Genomic DNA, 15,381 nt, shown 5'->3' with positions numbered 1-15,381 from the left:
CACTCATTGTGTATCATTATTATTGTTTTTGCTTGCCTCTGGTTGATTAGCTTTTTAAAAATGTTTAATTCCAGTATAGTTAATATACAGTATTATATTAGTTTCAGGTGTAGAATATATTGATTAAACAATTCTATACATTATTCAGTGTTCATCATGAGAAGTATACTCTTTTATATATATATATATATATATATATATATATATATGAAATTTATTGACCAATTGGTTTCCATACAACACCCAGTGCTCATCCCAAAAGGTGCCCTCCTCAATACCCATCACCCACCCTCCCCTCCCTCCCACCCCCCATCAACCCTCAGTTTGTTCTCAGTTTTTAACAGTCTCTTATGCTTTGGCTCTCTCCCACTCTAACCTCTTTTTTTTTTTATTCCTTCCCCTCCCCCATGGGTTCCTGTTAAGTTTCTCAGGATCCACATAAGAGTGAAAACATATGGTATCTGTCTTTCTCTGTATGGCTTATTTCACTTAGCATCACACTCTCCAGTTCCATCCACGTTGCTACAAAAGGCCATATTTCATTTTTTCTCATTGCCACGTAATATTCCATTGTGTATATAAACCACAATTTCTTTATCCATTCATCAGTTGATGGACATTTAGGCTCTTTCCACAATTTGGCTATTGTTGAGAGTGCTGCTACGAACATTGGGGTACAAGTGGCCCTATGCATCAGTACTCCTGTATCCCTTGGGTAAATTCCTAGCAGTGCTATTGCTGGGTCATAGGGTAGGTCTATTTTTAATTTTCTGAGGAACCTCCACACTGCTTTCCAGAGCGGCTGCACCAATTTGCATTCCCACCAACAGTGCAAGAGGGTTCCCGTTTCTCCACATCCTCTCCAGCATCTATAGTCTCCTGATTTGTTCATTTTGGCCACTCTGACTGGCGTGAGGTGATACCTGAGTGTGGTTTTGATTTGTATTTCCCTGATAAGGAGCGACGCTGAACATCTTTTCATGTGCCTGTTGGCCATCTGGATGTCTTCTTTAGAGAAGTGTCTATTCATGTTTTCTGCCCATTTCTTCACTGGGTTATTTGTTTTTCGGGTGTGGAGTTTGGTGAGCTCTTTATAGATTTTAGATACTAGCCCTTTGTCCGATATGTCATTTGCAAATATCTTTTCCCATTCCGTTGGTTGCCTTTTAGTTTTGTTGGTTGTTTCCTTTGCTGTGCAGAAGCTTTTTATCTTCATAAGGTCCCAGTAATTCACTTTTGCTTTTAATTCCCTTGCCTTTGGGGATGTGTCGAGTAAGAGATTGCTACGGCTGAGGTCAGAGAGGTCTTTTCCTGCTTTCTCCTCTAAGGTTTTGATGGTTTCCTGTCTCACATTTAGGTCCTTTATCCATTTTGAGTTTATTTTTGTGAATGGTGTGAGAAAGTCGTCTAGTTTCAACCTTCTGCATGTTGCTGTCCAGTTCTCCCAGCACCATTTGTTAAAGAGACTGTCTTTTTTCCATTGGATGTTCTTTCCTGCTTTGTCAAAGATGAGTTGGCCATACGTTTGTGGGTCTAGTTCTGGGGTTTCTATTCTATTCCATTGGTCTATGTGTCTTTTTTTGTGCCAGAGAAGTATACTCTTAATCTCCATCACCTATTTCACCCATCTGCCCACCAGCCTCTCCTCTGGTGACCATCAGTTTATTCTCTATAGTTAAGAGTGCATTTCTTGTTTTTTCCTTTTTTTTATTTGTTTATTTTGTTTCTTAAATTCCACATATGAGTGAAATCATATTGTATTTGTCTTTCTCTGACCAATTTATTTCACTTAGCATTATACCCTCTAGCTCCATCCATGTTGTTGCAAATGGCAAAATTTCATTCTTTTTTATGGCTGACTAATATCCCATTGTGTATATATAGCATAACTTCTTTATCCATTCAGTGGACACATGGGCTGCTTCCATAATCTGGCTACTATAAATAATGCTGCAGTAAACATAGGGGTGCATACATCTCTGTGAATTAGTGTTTTCATATTCTTTGGGTAATACCCAGTAGTGGGATTACTGGATCATATGGTAATTCTATTTTTAATTTTGTGAAGAAGCTCCATACTTAAACAGCTATTATTATGTCAAATCATACTAATGTACTTTCACTTACCTGTCAAACTTTTGATGTAAAGCCAAAGCCATTCCTCTAATTGGAGATTCACATATTTTTCTTGCACAAACTATATCCAAAATGTTATCTGCTAATTCTGATTTTTCTTTCTTTCTTTTTTTAAAGTTTACTTTACTTATTTTGAGAGAGAGAGAAGCGAGCAGGAGAGGGGTGGGGAGAGGGGAAGAGAGAAAGAATCCCAAGCAGGCTCTGCACTGAGGGCACAGAGCCCAACGTGGGGCTTGAACCAACGAACCATGAGATCATAACCTGAGCTGAAATCAAGAGTCAGTCACTTAATAGACTGAGCCACCCAGGCAGCCCAAATTTTTCTCTCCTTAAAGTGGAGTGAGAATTTAAAGGTTACTGCAAGGCAATTAATCCTTCTGGATTTTTATACTTGTTTTTTCAATGTTTTAAATTGCTTTGTCACACCCAACTCAATAGCAACTTTTTGAAAAGCAGCTTGTCTTTACTGGAATGTTCCAAGGCATTGAAATTTGTTTTCACAGAAACAGCAAACACCTTTTCATGTTCATATTTTATCAATTTTTATAAATTACAAATTATAGTAACAAATACAATAGCCAAAAATATTTGAGAAGAAACATAGATAATTCTCAGTATATACCTGCCTCAACTCAATGGAAAAATGTGAGAGTGTATTACAAAATGTACAACCAGTGTATACAGTGAGCACGTTACAGGTATCAGTGTGTTTTCAGAATTTCAGAGCACCTGGTAACTTAGCACATTAGTTAGAGGAATTGGGTTAAGAGATCTTCCACTGCACCCCAGTGAGGCATTTGGCTCAGTTCCACGAGTGCTTACTGATTGCTTACTCATTCTTGTGCACGGGATTTGACATAGGAGATACAAAAGACAACTAAGACATGCTCTCTATTCTCTAAGATCCCACAAACTGATCTGGATGGCAGACAAAACACAAATAAGAGTTAAGAAGTAGGATGATAGGTGCAGGAAGTGCATTTGGGCAACTAAAAAGAAAAGCAAAACTTTGTTTTCCATGCTTACTGCTGAATCCCTGCTCTTGGAACTGCACCTGGCAAAGAGTAAACCCTTAATAAATGTCTGCTGATTGGATAAATAAACAGATTTGCAAATTAAGCTTATAAAGGGAAAACATTGGTAGTCTACTCTTAGGAAAATTTTAAATGGTTAAGATTTAAAGTGGCCTGAGAGAGGGGCACCTGTGTGGATTAGTCAGTTAAATGTCCAACTCTTGTTGATTTCAGCTCAGGTCATGATCTCACAGTTTGTGAGTTCGAGACCCACATGGGGTTCTGCACAGATACTGCAGAGCCTACTTGGATTCTCTCTCTCCCTCTCTCTCTGCCCCTCCCCTGCTTTCACTGTCTACCAAAATAAAGAAATAAACATTATATATATATTTAAAATATAAAATATAAAGTTGCTTGAGGCCTGAGAGAAATAAACTGTGTACTTAAATCAAGACAAAGTATAACTGACAGATATTTGATGGTTAGTAAAAGAATATGTCACTAGGAGACAGTAGAAAGTAGTTGCCAGGGGTTATGGGAAGGGAGGAATGGATAGTTTTTATTTAATGGGCATAGAGTTTCAGTTGGGGAAGATGAAAAAAGTTCTGGAGATGGTGTTGATGGTTGAACAACAAGGTAAATGTATTTAATGCCACTGAACTGTACATTTAAAAACGGTTAAACTGGTAAATTTTATGTTAGGTATATTTTACTATAATTTAGAAAAATAAGAAAATTTTTAAAAAAAGCAAGAGAAAAGCACTATCTTGCCTCGGAGAGTGGTGGTAATTGTGAAAGTGTCAGCAGAGAAGGGAAAACAAAGAAAAAGATAGCCCTTAGTTCCTGAAGTTGTCAGAGGCAAAACTCGTACAGAGACAAGGGTGGAGGGAGGATGCGATAAAGGGCGTTTGCAGTAAAGAAATACACTTGAAGAAGCACTTAGCACATTACCTGACCTGTGGTAGGTGATCAATATCTGCCAATGGATGCATTATGATTAAATTAATAAAGTTTCAACCTGGCCAAGGATTGGCCCTGTCTTTCTTAGGTCAGAAATGGGTCTGGGCTGGCTGCCCTATTTAGTTGCTGCTTTGATCTTCTCCTAGCTGATTTCCTGCTTACTGCTTCTTTTTAGATTTAATAATTTGGTGAGTTCAGCTCACATGCTGCAAGTCAACCGGGCATACAACGAGAATGACGTGATGCTAATGAGGTCCAAACTTAATATCATCCTAAAGCTCTACCTGAATTCTGAAATTCCTCCAAGGCTGAGGGTAAGGGGAACTCCCACTTCTCTCTGGGCTTTTGCCATGAAGCATTTCTTCCACAAGAAATGATAGCTAATAGGCACTTCCTAAGTCCTGTGTCAACCAGATGTCCTTTACTAGAAGTTGCATGACAACATGCCGCTTTCTGGGGAGAGGATGGTCCTATAGGTACTGAGGGTACCTATAGGTACTAGGGGTCACAAGAGGTTTTCTGCCTTCCCTGGAATTATGTCAGTGACAGGGTTCCATTCTATGGGTAGGTGAACATCTCTGAATCCCAGAAGGATGCTATCCTTGCTTCCATTGCAGAGGGCCACCTAGATCGGAGCATCTTCCATGGAACTATCATGTCTCTCTTCCCCATCATTATGTACTTCTGGAAAAGGTAAGTATTTCCCCTTGCCCAAAGATTATAAAGGCAGGAAAACACATTTGACTTCCTAAAGAGTTTTCTGTCTTCCTCTAACTCTCTACTTCATGGTTTCCATTTTCATGGGAACTACAATGGTGTATCCTTATCCTACTTGCTACACTTGGTCTCTCATACTCCCACACTGAAACTGAATCAGAAGATGGAAGGTCAAGTAAGACTGGGGATCAGAGTGCCTGGGTCCCACATCCCCTGGCTCCCACATGCTTGGGAAAGGATGTTAATTTTATTAGGCATAGGTTCCTCACCTAAGCGTGAGTATGGAACATGGCTATCTGGGGTGAAATTCTGTCAAGACTCACACAACTGCACTTGTGCTTAAGGAGCCCCAATACCATAATATTTCAATTTTCAAGAGGAGCTTAGACATTTAGACTTTTATCTCTGAAAGTTAAAGTGGCTAATGTGGCAACTAACTCAAAACTAAACCATGGTAAGGAAACTCTGAAGGCCAAAAAACAAAAATGAAACAAACAAAATATTTGCAGGACATATGCAACCTGTGGCCCACTGGTTTCTAACCTATCCTGTCAAGGTTTGGACTGAGACACTGGCTCAGGTTCTCCCAGTGGTTATTTACTCCTGTGGTGCACTGTGGCTCCAGCCTATATCTTCCACATAATGAATGGCAGTGCCCTGGGTGACAGTGACCAGAGGACAACTGGCTGAAATGTTCCAAGACAAGGCTAATTGAGATGTTTGTATTATTATGTGATTCCAAGTCTTAAGGGTTCCCCCCTCCTCTCTCTCTCTCTCTCTCTCACACACACACACACACACACACACACATACACACACACACACATTACCTTATTATAAAATAAGTGTAAAGTTTGCATACTAATCTCTAACCTTTATTTTAAAATCCCTATGATAATAAATTATTTAATACAGGATTGAAAGAAATTAAAAAGCAAAGTTCAAGATAACAAGGTTAGCTTTTTGAACACCAATTGTTACCTAGCACTAAGACTAGATTTGACTTAGTTCTGCTGAGCAGGATTAAATAGAAATTTTTCCTGATTCTGGAGAATGAGAAACCCCTGGGAAATGCATGCTGCTCCTGGCTTGAGTCAGTGCTCTGCAGTCTCTTATACCTATTTAGGAAATATAGGGGTGCTTCAGGGAGGCTTTGAATCCCTAATCCTTATGTTGTTGATTCTTTCCTTGCTTTACTGTATACTCCTATATAAAGAGTTTTATATTGCATAAACTGTATTCACATATCTTATCCCAGATGAACCTCTTAATAACCCTATGAGGTGGGTGGAACAAAGTGTTGTTATCCCCGTTTTATAGATGAGTAAACCAAGGCTCAAAGGAATTAAGAGACACATAGGATCACTTGGAATTAGGTAAACCAGGATTAGAAACCAGGTCTCTCTGTCTCTTAAGTACCACAAAGAATGCATCATGTCACACTGGGAGCTCCATAATGGGAGGGAGACCCATTTCAGCAAATGGAATGGCAGAAACCAACTGTGATCAAATAGAGTGTCCTTTAAGGAAAGGAAGGAGGGGAGCAGTCAAGACCATCAGAGCCAAGTCGGCATAGAAAATAAATCCAGTCTTAGCCGAGACTGGACCTTAAGGGGGCCAATGCAAGGGTAGGCTGAAGGACAGCAAGGGTTTGGGGCCAGGGAGAAAGAGATGAAGAATATTGTGAGGGATTACAGGGAGCAGTAGTTCTCAGGTTCCAGTGAGTATATGAGTCCAAGTTCATGTGAAGAGCAGAGGTCTGTCTACTCCAGGGAAAGGGCTGCTGGGAATACGATGACAGGTCATGACCTTCAGCAAGGGACAGGATGAAACCAGGGATTGGGACCTGAGAGGAAGTCAGTCAGACACTCTGGTTGTACCAGGTGGGGTTAAGTAGGGAGTTCATACTCTGATGCTCAAGCAAGCATCCCAGGGATTGACCCCCACCTCAGACCTATGTACAGTAGGTTCTTTAAAGACTCCATTCACTGGTTCCAGAAGGGAATTCCAACATACTATGCATGGCAGGTCCTCACTGGAGCCAGGCAGGGACACAGAGGAGGCCGCAGAAGAAGGGCCTCTGACAGGCAGCACTCCAAGGCCAAGTCATTTCTCTTCTCTATTGCACACTCCATTCTCTGTAAGGACTGTCCCTGTTCTGGTTCCCTTGTGCTCCATGCTCCAGCCTCCTTAGCTGATAGCTTTCTCCCTGTGACCAGAAGCCATTCTTTTCACAGGTTTTCTTCCTGGAAGGCAGCCCACTCTTACTTCCAGTACAGGGGGAAGATATTTAAGGATAAAAAAACTTCTCAAAAGCCCGTGCACAAGTATCCTCCTTTGAGTGGAGGTAAGTTCTATACCTATGTTCATGACCTACAGCCCCATTCTCCAGCAAATCAGACTCATGAAGGGAAAGCAAGGGTCCAAAAGACCAACTTCAGACTTCACAGAGGATATTGTCTTCTGGAGGGGTGGGCATCTCATTGACTTTACTCTTAGAGAAGCATTAAAGTGTATTTTATCTGTGGCTATTAGTGCCAGATAAAGGGAACCCATGCACCAATCCCTGGCAGTACCTCCCAATAGCTTTGGGATGTGGGTCATTGTCATTGTCTATGTGGTGGGTAAATGGAGGTGGGGACCTGCTTTACTGATATTTAAGAAGCCCCCTGCTCCAACTATCTCCAGAAACCCTACCATCTGAAAATTATGTATTTTATGGTGTTAAGTGACAACCACTTAAGTGGTAAATATATATATATATCTTTACGCATATATATAATTTTATGAGAGCATGAAAAAAATTCAGAAATAAAATGTTAATAGGATTATCTCTGCTTACTGTGATTATGAGAGATTTACATATTGATTATTAATATATTATAATTAGATATTATTAATATATATTATTCATATGTTTTATATTAATATATTTACAAATAAATAGATGTGTTTGAAAACACATACACACATGTTTTCTTAGCACAGAGTAGCTAAACTCAGTCCCTTTCTTAATATCTGCACTGAGATCAGTGCTTAAGCAAAAGGGAGTTTTAAAGAGAGGGAGGAGGGTGCACAGAGCAATGCCTAGAGAGGACAAGACTGAATGTTTTTGCTTTGAAACATTCTGGGAACCAAAGAGAACAGGTTGATGAGTCTGGGTCTAGTACCAGCATCAAAACAAAATATGGAGGTAAGATAGGAGTCTTAGAGACAGCAGCAAACTATCCTGTGAAAGAGCTGACCATTCCATGGTTTCAGCTTAAATTCTGCCCAGTTCTCATGTCCATTTTACCTGACACTTAACACTGTCCCTCCTCCAGCCCCCTCACAAACAAGTATCCTGCCCCCTTTCAGGAGTACAAACGAGGCTCTTGAGACTTAACCCATCCCTAGCTTGCCTGAATGGTAGGGGAAACAACTCTGGACCAGTTTCTGCCCCTCTGAGAGGGTCCTCACTTGAGTAGGAAATAAAACACCTACCTCCCTAGCTGGGGCTGCCCTCATAGCCAATTAATATTGCTCATTATCCTTTTCTCTGCCTTGTAAAGTGTCACATCAGTAGACAGAAATTAACAATCTTTTCAGTATGTGGAGCCAAGTGTCCCTGTGGGAATAAAGGCTCATTTAAGTGAGGGTGGAGGGATGGGTTGGAGGATACTAACAGGGAAAGGAGAGGGAGGTGAGCAGGCAGGGTGGGCAAATGATACTCAGAGGAGCAAGAACATGCCCCTTAGTGGTAACCAAACAGCTTCCAATATTTGGCTCATTTCCTATTGCTGAGCTCTAAGGAAGTAAATCCCCAAATCTTTTCTGGTGTCTGAAGTTGGAAGAGGGCAACAGGATGCCTAAATTAAGGGGCAGGGCACTTGGGTTCCTGTCCTGAAGAGTCATCGTTTATGTGTTGGAGGACATTGAGCATTTTGCTTCTCCTCTCTCCACCCCAGATCCCTGATCTCAAATTTAGAGGTTTGGATTTAGATAATGTCTATCATTAACATACTGTACTCAGAGGAATGTCATTAAGAGTTTCCTTGCTTACACAGATTTATTTTGTCAGATGTTATAAGGGATTTTAATACACCCCCCTCCTTCTTCCCCAGGAGATCACGCCATTTTAAGATTCACCTTGCTCAGAGGTATTGAGTGGTTTTGGCCTCAACAGCGGGAAATAGTAACAAGTTCAGTCCAAAATTGTGAGTTGGGATTGGAATCCCACTGATGTCAAAAGCCTAGAGGAATGACTCTAATGCCAGTTTGGCCAATCTCCTTAGTGACCACAAGGAGACTGAGGTACCCAAAATGCGAAGCAACTTTTTCCAAACCACACAGCTTGTGAGTGGCAGAGGTGGGATGAGAAATGGATCTCTTGGCTGTCCTTCTGGGCCTCTGTGCATAGCTCTTATTTGAATAACTGTACTTTCTTGATTCTTTTATAGCCCCTTGAAGGCAGGTTCCTTAACCTTGTCTGTATCTCTGCTGGCTCCTCTGCCATTTCTGGGTGTGATGTGTGACCTTTATTAAGAGATGATTGTAACATCCCAATTGTTATTTTCCCTTCCCACTGAGAACACCTGTGGGCTTGAACAGGATCTCCAATCTATACATCCTTGTTCCTGGAAGTGCCTGCTGCTGATCTTCTTATTCCTGTAATAAACACTCTGGTCCTAGCATCCCATATTTGAGCCATGTTATTTCTTTTTTTTCCCCCATCTTCAGCCTCAAGGAGTTAATCCCACTCCCAAGTACTAAAGTTGCCTTGGGTTCCACATGGATTTCAGGTTGGGGATACTCTTTTCTGTTGCTTATGGGCATAAAATGCCAACTTTCCTGTTCTACTCATTTGCATGTCCTCTCATTGCTTAATGGTAAAGGCTTCTATGGAATATTGCCCATGATCCATAGAGTCCAAACAGCCCTAAAGTCTTGTGGTTCTAGTGTTCATCTGGCCCAGTCTCCTTATTTTACTTCCCTGGGTCTGTGGGGTTGGCATCATGACCTTTGCATCCAGATGAAATGTCTACTAAGACAAAAGGTATTACAGCATTCAAACCAGGTCTCCTTAAAGTCCCTGGAGAATCACTGCTTCAACTTCACTTTCCCAACTCCTTCATTGGAGGTATTTACCTGGAAGCTGTTCTGGGATGGCCCTCCTGGGCTGGAGGTCCTCCAGTGAGTGCTTGTGTCCTGAGTTCTGATGAAGTTTTTCTCTGTATTTGTCTTTAGCTTCATCTAGCAACCTTACCCCATCAAAACATGTGCTCTCCACTGTGCAGCTGTGTCCTGTCACAGGGTAGGCATGAATCAGAAGTCCTCTTCTTCAGTTCAGAGCTGCTTTGTCCAAGTGTACAATGGGAGACGGGGGAGAAACTTTTTGGAAACCCAGCTCCACATCCTGACATTCCTCAGCATGTAGAGCCAAGGTGTTGAGCTTAGTGCTTCCAGAGAGGCCTGTAGTCAAGATAGTTAGGGAAGGGTTTCTCTGTGGCTGTCTTTTCTCACCTCTAACTAATACAGGCACTTTTAGGAAGTTGGAGTCCCTGACCCATCCTCCAGGAGAGCACTATTGCTGGGGGAAGAGTGTCCCAGATGATCTTTTATTGCCAGCTTCCCTAATACTCCAGCCTTTCAAAGTAAGGTACATAAAATGGAAAGCAGAGTTGTTCTACTTGGCAGGATATTAGCAATAAAAGCTATGAAGGACTCAAGCCTGTCAAAATCGGATTCAGCCTAACTCACTTCTATACAAGCACCAAAGTGGAATTAATGCTAAGTTAAGGTTCTGAGAGAATCCCCAGAGAGTCATGGAAGCCACAACTGAGCCCAAGAGCTGCTTAAAAGTCAAGTTTATAGATAGCAGCCTCTGTGAATGGAAGGTCTGGTTTCCTCACCAGCCATCCCACCTTCTCAGACCTTCTACAAGTCTGACAGGGACTTGGAGCTCCCCCAGCATCACTTGCCAGTGCTGGTGCCTGGAAGGCAAGCCAGGTAATTTGGAGTTCTTTGTACAGAAATACAATGCATAGCTTCAGGGGTTGCATGTTCTTGTGGAGGAAGGTGAGAATGAGAATGCAAGGGGCCATATCCTGAAGGCAAAGGGTTTTGGTTTTGGCCATTGCCATTCCTAAAGAGAATGATGGCAACAGACCAGCAGAGATTACACTAGTGATCTCATTGCCATTCTAATAACTGGCCACTCTTCTTCTTCCTTCAGACAAAATTTACCCAGCAACAAAAGGGAGAAAAAGTAGTCAAGTCAGGCTCCCAAAAGAGGCACATCATCTCTCAGAAGCCTCCTAACACTGACAGAAATGAAGTGCCCTGTGTCATCTTCCCTAGAAAGATAAATGGAGTGACAGCCCAAACATGGCAGGACCAGACTGCAGTGGGTAAGATGGGGCGCAGAGCATGACCAGAAGCACCTCTGCCCTCCTTGAATGGAAGGTCCTGTCAGAGATGGTCTTTCCACAGTGGGAATGTAACAGATCACCCAACTCATAGGGTCGGGAGACCTGGGCACTTAATTCACTCTAGAGCTGCATGGCCTTGAGCAAATCTCTGACTCATGGTTGTCAAAGAATCCCATGACAAATGTATGAAGGTGGCATTAAACACTCTTATAAACAAGGTATTCTTTTTATCAACAGTGACAGGTGGGATCTTTTAATGCTAGTATCTCCCATTTGGACAATGATTCACATCCATTGTATTAGGAAATCCTCACAACCCTGTGAGTAACCTTGTTAAAAACTACTTATTTTTAAACAGATGAAGAAACTCACACACACAGAAGGTAAGTGACTTTCCACAGATCAGGTAGTAAGTGTAGACCAGGTAGTAAGTGGCACAGTCTGGACTAGAACGCACCACTTGTGAGCCTTTGGCTAGATCTCATTCCATGGTCACCCTCTATACAACTTTTCATGCCCAAAAGGAATAGTTCTTCACTGGAGTTCTGTTTATTTGCCAATTAATATGTAAAGAGACTCTGGGAAATTTTGACCTAGTTACAGAGTCACTAAGGTCATTTTTTGCCCTTTGAAGAAAATCAGGAGTAAAATGACCAAATGTCCTAAATGAGCCCCCCACTTGAGATAATCAAGGAAAGATGGGCTCAACTCTGTGGGTTGTAGAACAAGGAAAGTAGAAGGCTTATTAGAGAAGCCTCTCCGATTTCCAGCCAGTTTCCTGCTATGCTGATGCCCTTTATTTCCTAGACTTTCCTCAAAGATGAAAAATGTTGTGATGTTAGGACAGGGCTGACAAACACATGGAAATGTGAGATCATCTGGATGGGACTTTGATTGCAGTAGCCCAGGAAGACTGTAAGTAGATGTGCCTAGAAAAGGTCTGAATGCAGATGAGGTGTGGAGAGCCTCAGGCCACTGGGAGAGGGTCCAGTGAGGCAAGCATTTAGCCTAAGAAAATCCCAGAAGAAGGAAGTGAAAATTTCTTTCCCTAAAGGTGCTAGGGCTCCAAAATAGAACCTGAGTTAACAGACAGAGCAGAGTGCATGAAACAGAATCCCAGCTTTTAAAAATCCGGCAAGAAACTAAGGCAAGATGCCAGGAAAAGAATGGAGAAGAGCCCTATTATTGAAATAGAAGTAGCAAGAATGGCCTTGGTCAAAGGGGATCAAGACCTTGTACATGGAATCAAAGAGGATGTTAGGCCAGCAACAAAGTGATTGGCGAGGATCTGGTAAAATATTGATTCAGTGTCATGTGCCTAAATACCCTCACATTGTACTAAGCTGGACCTACCGATTGGCAGTAGGTGAGACCCACTGAAGGAAAAGAGAGATCACTAAAAGAACTCATTTGAAACTGTGATCTTTGCCCATTTCATAATTCTCTCCCTGTGTATGCTCATCCATGGGTATATTTTGTGCAGATATGCAAGTACACATAAACATGTTATTCAAAAAACTTCACAATAATTGATAGAACCACCCTGAATATAAAAAGTATTTCTCCTCATTTATTGAGGCTTGCTGATTGCCTCCTTTGATTTCTTATTCTCTCACTTCAGATCTAGTATGTTCTAGCCTCAGATTTAAGCTAGTATCACAAGAGCAATCACCTAGCACGCAAGCAAATAATATAAATGGGTAAGCAACCCATGAGACATAATAGAGAATGGTAGAAACTGATGATCTGGTGAATACATCTCAAAGGAGACAGTAATAGCTCTAGCCAGACAACTCAATGTGGTCAGAACTTCCTAACTTAGGAGAGAGAGAGAGAGAGAGAGAGAGAGAGAGAGAGAAAGGAAGGAAGGAAAGAAAGAACGAAAGAAAGAAAGAAATGGGGGAGAGAGGAAAAGAGAGAAAAAGAAAAGAGAAAAAGAATAATAAATTAAAATTTTTTGGAATACTATGCAAGTCAAACAAAACTTGGCTTGTGATCTTTGCTTTCCACTTTTTCTTTCCCCTTGTAATTATATTTAGGCCCTGAGTCTATCTTAGAAAATATTAGAAGGGAGAAAGAGAATTCCAAACAATAGATCCATGGGAGTCACTGGCATCAAAGGTAAGGGCCAGGAAAGAAGGGCCAGGGAAGGAAGCTAGCCTACTCTAGTCCCTGTATTAGTGTTCTATTGCTAACACAACAAATTACCAGACATTTAGTGGCATAAAACAACACAAAATTACTGTCTTATGGTGCTGAGGACAGAAGTCTGACCCAGAACTCATCGGGCTAATGTCAGGTATGCAGAACTTCATTCCTTTCTGGAGTCTCTAGAGGTGCATCCGTTCCCTTGCTCATTTAGGTTATTGGCACAATTCAGTCTCTGCAGTTGTAGCCCTGAGATTTTGTTTCCTTGCTGGCTGTCAGCCTTTGCCTGACTGAAAAACCCTCAACCCTTTAATGGCATATTATATAAGACCATTGACAATTTGATCCCAATTTAGATTTCCAGATTCGTGTCTTGCCTCTCTTCCTCATACTTCCCATTCCCCAGCAAGGAGGTTGTATAAAACACCCTTCCTTTTCCCCTCCGCTGGGTGGTAAGAGACATGACAACAGTGACACCTCCTGATTGTCTCCTCTCTCTTCCCACCATTTCCTGTCTGTTTTTGCAACATTTCCCCCCTCTTTGTAGATACTTGTTTATATATATCCCTCACCTACTAGACTATAAACTTTTGTAGAGTAGAGACCATGTCCTATTTTTCTTTATGCCTCCAATTCCTAGCACAGTGACATAAAGATGATAGTTGCCCCAGAAATACATGTCAAATGCATGAGTGAATGCCAGGTTTATGAATGTAGTAGAAAAAATAGGATGTGCAGTTTATGCCTGGCCTAACCTTACAGTTAACTATACTGACTTCACAGTGAGAGTATACCATGTTTACCATAAAAATCAAATCAGTAATTAAATATAATTGTGACTATCACAATAAAGAAGAAATATCAAATTTTCCTCATGAAACTTTTTTATGTTCCAATAACTCTTGATGCTTTAAGAACTCTCTTTTAGGAAGCTCATAAATCCCATTCAGACTAAACACTGACAGAAAGAAGCAGTGGAAAACAGCAAGAGAGGCAGAGAGATCCTCCTTCTACCTTCAGGAGCCTTCCAGTTATGTGTGCCAGGAAGTGACATATATCTTCCCTCTTTTTACAGAAGTATGAAAAGATATCTGTCCTTCATTTTGAGTGTCTCCAATTGATCCAAGTGTTGCTTCAGAGGAGGGAGGAAGCTTGTGTGCAGCACCTCAGGGTGCCAGTCCACACCTCTATACCTCAACTAGGGCTGCAGATCATTAGCCAGAATAAAGGGTGTCCATATTCACAATTGGTGGGCCTCCCATACTCTTCTTAAAGAAAAGGGCACAGGGAAACAATATGTTGCTCCCTAGAGGCTCTTAAGGTCATTTTCAATTCAAGAAATTAATGGAAATACTACTTATTTTTCTGGATTAAGACCATGGACCACCCAGTCTCATCCAGAAGTTCTGACACATGGGTGCTCCCCTGACCAAGAGTCCAGGCAAGGAGGCCCTGCTGCCTCATGAGAACTCATGCTTTTTCATGAGTCAGGCTTGTTTTAAGTCCAATCTCTACTCCTTAGTAACTTAGTGATCATCAGCAAATTGTTTAACCTTGCTGAGTCCCAACTGCCTTATGTGTAAAATGGAAATGTTAATGTCTACCTCCTAGGGTTGCTTGGAGACCAACTTGGGATAATATAGGCCACGTGTACTACATGGGGCCAGACACAGAGCTGGTGGTGAGGACATTAGTTGGTTCTTCTCTTTCTACCTTTTCCTGGAACATGAAGGAAATGGTTGACTAGGAGTGATATAGTTGAAGAGTTAAATTCAGAAAAAAATCTGAATGCTTTTCTTCCAACAAGATACATGGTTCATGAGCATTCAGTAGCCAGGACATCCAAAAACCCATTAATTTCTTTTTTTTTTTCAATGGTAGATAGAGGTTCAGTTTATCTGTATTTCAGCTAGCATTTTGATCAGTTTGAACAAAATTCTTATGGAGAAGTTGGAACAGTGTGGTCTGGATGATGGTATGGTTTGGTGTATTAAGTT

The 15,381-nt window shown here is 41.4% G+C and overlaps 1 protein-coding gene across 1 annotated transcript in view; it reads left to right on the top strand.

The window, feature by feature from the left end:
• The window catches only part of RGSL1 (regulator of G protein signaling like 1), a 93,756-nt gene extending 84,252 nt beyond the window's left edge, over positions 1-9,504 (top strand). The window contains exons 17-20 of the mRNA XM_043568048.1: positions 4,285-4,423; positions 4,678-4,802; positions 7,064-7,173; positions 8,930-9,504. Coding sequence (XP_043423983.1) covers positions 4,285-4,423; positions 4,678-4,802; positions 7,064-7,173; positions 8,930-9,048 — 493 coding nt within the window. The 3' untranslated portion in view covers positions 9,049-9,504. The remainder of the gene's footprint in view (positions 1-4,284; positions 4,424-4,677; positions 4,803-7,063; positions 7,174-8,929) is intronic.
• Positions 9,505-15,381: the final 5,877 nt, after the last annotated feature.

Source organism: Prionailurus bengalensis, chromosome E4 (assembly GCF_016509475.1).
Source record: "Prionailurus bengalensis isolate Pbe53 chromosome E4, Fcat_Pben_1.1_paternal_pri, whole genome shotgun sequence".
Taxonomy (NCBI): domain Eukaryota; kingdom Metazoa; phylum Chordata; class Mammalia; order Carnivora; family Felidae; genus Prionailurus; species Prionailurus bengalensis.
Note: the sequence above shows the minus strand (reverse complement) of the source record. Positions and strands in the feature narration are given on the sequence as shown.